Source organism: Athene cunicularia, assembly GCF_003259725.1.
Source record: "Athene cunicularia isolate RWA chromosome 19 unlocalized genomic scaffold, athCun1 chr19_part1, whole genome shotgun sequence".
Lineage (NCBI taxonomy): Eukaryota > Metazoa > Chordata > Aves > Strigiformes > Strigidae > Athene > Athene cunicularia.
Window position 1 is genome coordinate 12,466,492 of NW_020799124.1, and position 7,082 is coordinate 12,473,573.

The window sequence follows — 7,082 nt, forward strand, 5'->3', positions numbered from 1 at the left end:
CGCAGCTGTTCACTCATCCCCCCAGGTCTGGGAGGGAGAAAATGAATAAAAAGGCTCAGATATTGGGATAAGGGCAGGGAGGGATGACTCACCCGTTATGGTCATGGGCTCCTTAGGGGAAGAAAAAGGACAGCACTTTACGTCAAAACAGTAACAATAACAGCACTTAATAGACAGGGTGGGGCAGTGAGAAGCGTTACCATATTTTAAAAACACCTTCCCCTTACCCCTCCCTTCTTCCCGGGGCCCAGCTTTGTTCCCATATCTCCACCTCCTCTCCCACTGGGGCAGGGGATGGGGGTGCAGTCAGTTTGCATCTTCTCCTGCAGAGGGGGGAGCACTCTGCTGCACTCTTCCCGTGCTCCTGGCATCCCTCTCACTGGAGACAGTCCTCTGTGAACTCTCTCACCGTGACTCCTCCCCACGGGATACATTCTTCCTGAGGTGCTCCAGCGTGGGTCATCCCTGCGTGTTGCAGTCCTCCCAGGGCCAAACCACAACAGTGGGGGCTTCTCCTTCCCAGAGAGACCCGGGGGTCCTCCCCAGGCTGCAAGTGGATTTCTGCTCCTCTGGTGACCCCCATGGGTGGCAGGGGGGGCTTTGCACCGGCACCTCTCCCCCTTCCTTCCACCGACCTCGCTGCTCACAGAGGTGCCCTTTGTGTAACTCCTCCTCACCAGTCCCAACTCCCTCTCAGCTTCCCCTTCTTAACTACGTTCTCACAGAGGCACAGCCACTGTTGCTGGTTGTCTCGGCCTTGGCCAGAGGCGGGTCTGACTTGGAGCTGGGGGAGCTTCAAGAGGCTTCTCACAGGGGCCACCACCATAGCCCTCTCCCCCACTACCAAACCCCACCACTCTCAGACCCAGCACACAGAGGTGTCGGGGTGCTCGGGGCTGAGCCCTCCTCCAGCTCAGGGCAGCAGGTCTCTCCCTCCTGCAGGACCCTTACTCTGGCTCTCTCTTCCCCATCCCTCCGCAGCACTCAACGCTGTCCCGCAAGTTCGTGGAGGTGATGTCCGAGTACAACGCCACGCAGACCGACTACCGGGAGCGCTGCAAGGGCAGGATCCAGAGGCAGCTGGAGATCAGTGAGTAAACCCGGGGGGATGCAGCCGGGCTGTGAGCGCTGTGGGGCCACATCCTGCACCAGTCCTCGCCAGATCAGCGGCTCCTGCACTGGCGCTGAGCTCTCCCTGCGAGCCCAGGGGTGCGTGGGGGCTGCTGGGACACTGCTCCTGCTGGGGGGTGGGCACGTGGTGGTGCTTTGCATTTCGGAGCCAAACACTGTCTGTCAAAGCACAAAACCTCCCCTCAGATTTTATTAAATTCTGTATAGGGAGTGTGGAGAGCACTGAGAGAAAAATTTCTTCCTTGTTTGAAATCTGAATTCAAAGGAGCGAGTGGCAATTCCTGACTCACCTGTGTTGCTTTGCCTTTCGTCGGGGTGCTTTTCGCCACGGGTGAACCGCACTAAATATAAGACCATAGAAATCAACTCTTGAGGTGGGGGCACTCAGTTCCCCTTGCTGCGGGAGGAGCATGAGCCTCTGTCCCTGCCCCCATCCTCTCCCAGGACCCCAGTGGCTCTTCTGACCAAAGGCAGTTCCCGGGTGACACCTCTGAGGCCATCACTGCCATGGCACTAAGGTGTCTCCGCATCATTCAGAGCCCGTTGCTTGGGAGAAGTCTGGTCCTGCCTGTCCAAAAACCCGCTCTCCTGTTGGTTCTTCTGAACAGCTGGTGATCTATTAGGTTGGTTTTAGAGAAATGTGGTCTTCTCCCAGCAGAGAATTACTGATGTAATTAGGGGAATAAGGAAGCAAGGGAGAAGCCAGAACACGTGGAGATTAAAAGAGATTTTTGCAAATAATCTCATTGTTAAAGAGGTGTCATGGGGTTTGTGCTCAAATTGAAAGAGTAGTAAGCCTAGTCCAGGGTTTTTTTTCCACAAACAAATGGGTGTTTTTCTTCCCTTTCACCCTTCCCTGAGTGTGAATAGTAAGGTAGGAGATCTGCGGCAGGCTGGTGTCCTTGTGGTCACCTGGGGGAATGTTCTTCGAGCTGCAGATGCCTGGGAATCTGGGTGCTACTGGGGTGGTGGTTTCTGTGGAGGGTTAGAAGGAGACTTGTGTGTGCAAGCCTTTTCTCTGTTAAGATTAGTCTTTATGATGTATAACAATAACAGAAATGTTTCACACTGGCTGAATGGAAAGGTTGACTGACATGAGGCTCAACAAGAACTTGACGTTTAATGTAAAGCAGGACGAGTGTGTCCCTGCTTTAGCTGACTGACTCATTCGTCAGCTGGCGTCATTCTGTGGGTGATGCCCAGACACAAGGGTGGCTTGTAAGGTAAAGAGGAATTTAAGGTATCTCTGTGCTCCCCTTCCAAGAGAGGAGAAGATTTGAAGGGACTTAGCCAGGTCCTTAATTGTCCTCAGATCCCACAGAAACCTTTCTCAAGTTTTTCTACTCCCGGATTTTGGAAGGCCTCTGCCGTTCTGCTTAAATTATGGACATACATTAAATTGAGCTTGTCTTTGCTCTGTCCATCCTGTGGGCTGTCAGGGTGTGACAGCGCATTGATGGAGGGCAAGGAGAAGGCTGCCCAGGGCTCACTGTGGTGGCTGAGGCAGTGGAGCAGTCCTGGCTGGTGATGGTGAGGGACCCACCTTCCCCTCGGCTGGAGGTGTGAAGAGGCTGCAGAGGCAGGATGGGGTCTGTGCTGGGAAGGTACACAGTCCTGTGCATAATCCTGTGCAAAACCAGGGTTTCTCTGTCAGGAGAGTGGAAGATCTCTTCTGGCAAAAAGGCTCACCAAAAGCCACAAGCTTACTAAGGTTTTACCAGGAGTGCTTCCTGGGCAGAGGGCTCTCTGTGTCGTGAGGTATGCCAGACAGCACCCCCAGGCCCTGCTGCTCCAGCAGGCTCTTCTGAATGGAGCTCAGCTGGGAGGTGGTGACTGCACAAAGCTCCACAAATCCCCCACTCTTTGTTTTCAGCTGATGAATCCAAAGATAGAAAATCTTCCCTCTCCCTCTCCCCCTGATTCTGCCCCAGTCTCAGTCAGTGCCCTCCGCCCTCCCCCACTCACGCGCTCTTCCCCCACATGCAGCCCCAGATCGCAGATGCTGTGGAGGGGTGGCAGGATGTGCTGTGTCCTGGGGTTGGTGGCAGCAGGGCAGATTCTGGGTGTCTCTCCTCTGGCTGGACCCTGCTCCCCCCAGCCGTGTCCCCTCCCTGCTGCTGGGAGCTGTGCTCCCCTGGCACGGGGCTCTGCCCTGCCTGTGCTGGGAGGCGTTGCTCCTCCTCCTCCCCTCCATTTTGCCCATTAGGAGAAATGATACCTTAAATCTAATTAGGCTTTGCTCCCCAAAAATTGGATTTGAAGCTTGGAGGAGCTTTCTGTGGTGGGTGTGCAGCTTTGAAGCCGTGGAGGTGCTGCACAGATGCTGCTTGTTTTTAAGAACAGTTTTGTTATGTGTGAGACCGAGGAGCCAAAAATAAAGCATCTGCCATCTCCAGAGACACCGTGAGAATTAATCATCCCCTGTCCCACTGCGTGAGACTGCGTTAATTGATTTGCAGAAAGGAAGCTGTGGATGCATCCCAAGCTGCCGTTGAGTCAGGGACAGTCTGGGGGCTGCTCCGTCCCCAGCGGCTCCTCTGGACAGCCCCAGGTGGTCCCAGAGGCCCCTGGTGCTGAGATGGGCTTATTGAGGATTCCTGTGACACTTTCATCTCAGGAGTAACCACAGGATTTATCTGAGCTAAAAATGTCTCACTGGGTGAAAATGCCTGCCCAGTGCTGGGAGGTGGCCCCTGCAGCCACCCCCAGCTGAGCAGAAGGGTCCTGAGGAATGGGGAGGTGAGTGGCAGTTTGTGGCATGCTGGGCAGGCTTTGTGAGTGAAGTCTGCTCATCCCAACAGCACCGCAGGCAGTGCTGGACCTGCCTGAGCCGGGGGATGGCCAGGGGTGTGGGGTCACTCGGACCCGGTACCCCTAAGCACACAGGTGGATGTGTCGGCATCACCAGTCTCTCTGTGAGTTTTGTGGATTTGTGTCTAGTGGGAGCTGGAAAGGCAGAGACAGGGTCCCAGCCTTGGGAAGGTGCCTTGTCCTCGGTGTCTCCAGCCTGAGCTGTAGCTGGTGCTGTGGGGGCTCGTGTGGCCATGCCATGGGAAGGGGGATGCTGCAAGCTGGAGGAGCACAGCTCAGACGTTGCAGTTAACTCAACCATGGCACATTTGGCTTCTACGGCCCCGAGGTGCCTGAAGTCCTCCCTATCTACAGAGCATCTGGCACACAGAATTGGGTGAACTGGTGTTCACTGTCAGCTGGGCGATGGGTGTGAGCTGTAGCACCAGGGACCTCCCTGGGAGTTTCCCCAGGGTCTCAGTGGGGACTGTTGCTTCATCCAGCTGGGCTGTGCAGTGGTCTTCAGGTAGAAAGTCTCCTCAGTGGCTTTGTGGCTCTGCCTGTCCCAGAGCTTCTGATGGTTGTGCTGCACCATGACCTCTGCATCATCCCCCACTATTCTCTCCCTCTGTGCTGCAGCTTCCAGCAGTGCTCAGTGCTGCTTTGTTCACTGGCAGAGCTTCTGCTCTCCAGGAAACTTTAATTTCCGGCGATGTCAAGTAAGAGGCAGATGTACTCTGGAGCTTGATGGGGAGGCAGAGGTCCAATTCTCATGATTTTCCAGTGTTTTTCCAATTTTCAGGGCGGGGCTTTTCCCCCAGGCTCTTCTTCCTTCGTGGGCACCTTGTATTGACTCAGCCCTTCCATTCCCATTTGTGGCTCTGCAGTAGCTCTGTGGTGCTGTGGGCAGCAGATCACCCAAAGATCTAGCACACTTTCATCTGATTTTACTGCTGTTGAGGAGCTAACAACAGCTTTTCCAACCCAGGAAACCTAGCCAGAAGGCTGTAGACTCCCTGGGAAGTCCTCTGGGGTCCTGCAGGTTAGTTATATGACTTTGGCAAGTGTTGTGCTGGGTGCTGTGGGTGAGATGCAGCCTCAGGGCCTCGTGCTTTAGTGCAGCATTAAAGCAAGCTCTTCCTGACCAGCTGTGGCATTTGGCCAAGCCTGCGCTGGCTGCTGGTTCTTCATCCATATGATGTCTTTGTTCTTGTCCTTCACCTCTCCACAGCTTTTACCAGCCCCATGCTCTGTAACAGGGGAATGGGGCAGCAAGGAGGTGGTGAGAGCTGGGATGAGGACATGCAGCCTGCATCCTATCCCACCTTTGCCTGCAAGAGACGTGGCATCTCCTGGAGCTGACCTTGGGGCTGTCTCTAGGGCTTGAACTGGGCAGAGCAGGCAGTCCTTGCTGCACCACACCTGGCACGCTCCTCCGTGTCACTGTGCTGGGGAGGGCTCAGCATTGAGCATGGAGGGTTTGTAAACTTTGCTGTCTGAGCCCCTGTTCTCTCTTCCTGGAACCAGGGCAGCTTCAGCTGAGAGCGAGGAGCCAGCAGGCAGGGAGAGCTGGCAAGTGGGTGTTGTGGGTTGCCCTTGGTGGGAGTGATGCTGCCACCCTAAAAAATGTAATGGTGGCTGGAAGCAGGCTCTGGACCTGCCTGGAGCCGAGGAAGGTGGGCAGAGGGATCAGCCCAAGAGGATGTTGGCATTACGCAGCTCCTTAGACCCGTGCACGCACAGACAGCAGAGCTCGTCCCCTGCCTGCAGCTGTGAGCTCATGCCGGGCACAGATGGGTCAGATTTTTCTCTGGCTGCAAAGCAGCAGCTTCTCAGGGCATCTCAACCAGCCTCACACGGGACCTCTGTCTCTGCCTGTGGGTCCAGGAGCTGCGTATGATCAGGCCTGGGCCCCAGCCTGTATCTGAGCGGTGCTACAGAGGTACCTGCCTTCAGCCCTGATGCTGGACTCACTCCCAGCGTGGGCTCAGCTCTGTGTTCTGGATAGCTTCTGTCCAGCTCTGCTCCTGGGATTTGGGATCGTTGCTGTAGTCATATTACGACCACTCAATCTCACCCCCCTGCTATGGCCAGGGCCACCTTCCACTAGCCCAGGTTGCCCAAAGCCCCGTCCAACCTGGCCGTGAACCCTTCCAGGGAGGGGGCAGCCACAGCTTCTCTGGGCAGCCTGTGCCAGGGCCTCCCCACCCTCAGGGTACAACATTTATTCTCTATGTCCAGCCTAACCCCACCCTCGGTCAGTTTAGAACCGTTGCCCTGTGCTGGGGACCCCGAGCTGGCCGCCAGTGCTCCAGGGGTCTGAGGAGAGTGGGGCAGAGGGGGAGCATCCCCTCCCTCGGCCTGCTGGCCACGCTGCTGGGGACACAGCCCCGGAGACACTTGGCTTTCTGGGCTGTGAGCGCATGTTGCCGGCTCATGTCCCATTTGTCACCCACCAGCATTCCCCAGTCCTTCTCCACAGGGCTGAAGGCCTCCCTTTCCAGAGAAGAAATATCTAGTGCACAAGTCTCAAGCAAAACCAAATCCAATACCGTGTCAAGCAAGAAACACTTGCAGACTTCTTCCCAAACCAACAGCACATGACTGATGGGACCAGCCACTTCTCACACACCCTGGCGGGGCACCCAGCATCACTCTTCCACGCACCATGCACCCACCCACAAGCTGGGCCCAGCTGATGGTACTGCTGCGGGGGGAAGAAGGTTGTATCACCCCAACCTCAGCCCATGGACTGCTCTGACAGCCCAATCCAGGGATAAGGGAGAGATGGAGAAATGGTGAAAGGTGAAAGTAGAAGAGGTGATGGAAAAGGGATAGGAAAAGGTACACTTGAGCGTGGCCAGAGAAGGGCAACGGAGCTGGGGCAGGGTCTGGAGCACAGGTCTGCTGGGGAGCAGCTGAGAGAACTGGGGGCTTTAGTCTGGAGAAGAGGAGGCTGAGGGGAGACCTCCTGGCCCTCTGCAACTCCCTGACAGGAGGGGGCAGAGAGGGGGGATGAGTCTCTGGAGCCAAGGCCCCAGCGCCAGGCCCCGAGGGAATGGCCTCAAGCTGCCCAGGGCAGGGTCAGGCTGGCTCTGAGGAAGGATTTCTGTGCAGAAGGGGCTGTTGGGCGTTGGAATGGGCTGCCCAGGGCAGGGGGG

General features: G+C 56.2%; 1 protein-coding gene across 2 annotated transcripts in view; it reads left to right on the forward strand.

Annotated features, from left to right (window-relative positions):
* Positions 1–7,082, forward strand: part of STX1A (syntaxin 1A) — an 85,576-nt gene that overhangs the window by 71,404 nt on the left and 7,090 nt on the right. For both annotated transcript variants that reach the window (XM_026861550.1, XM_026861549.1), the window contains one exon: positions 982–1,090. In XM_026861550.1, the coding sequence (XP_026717351.1) occupies positions 982–1,090 (109 nt within the window). The remainder of the gene's footprint in view (positions 1–981; positions 1,091–7,082) is intronic.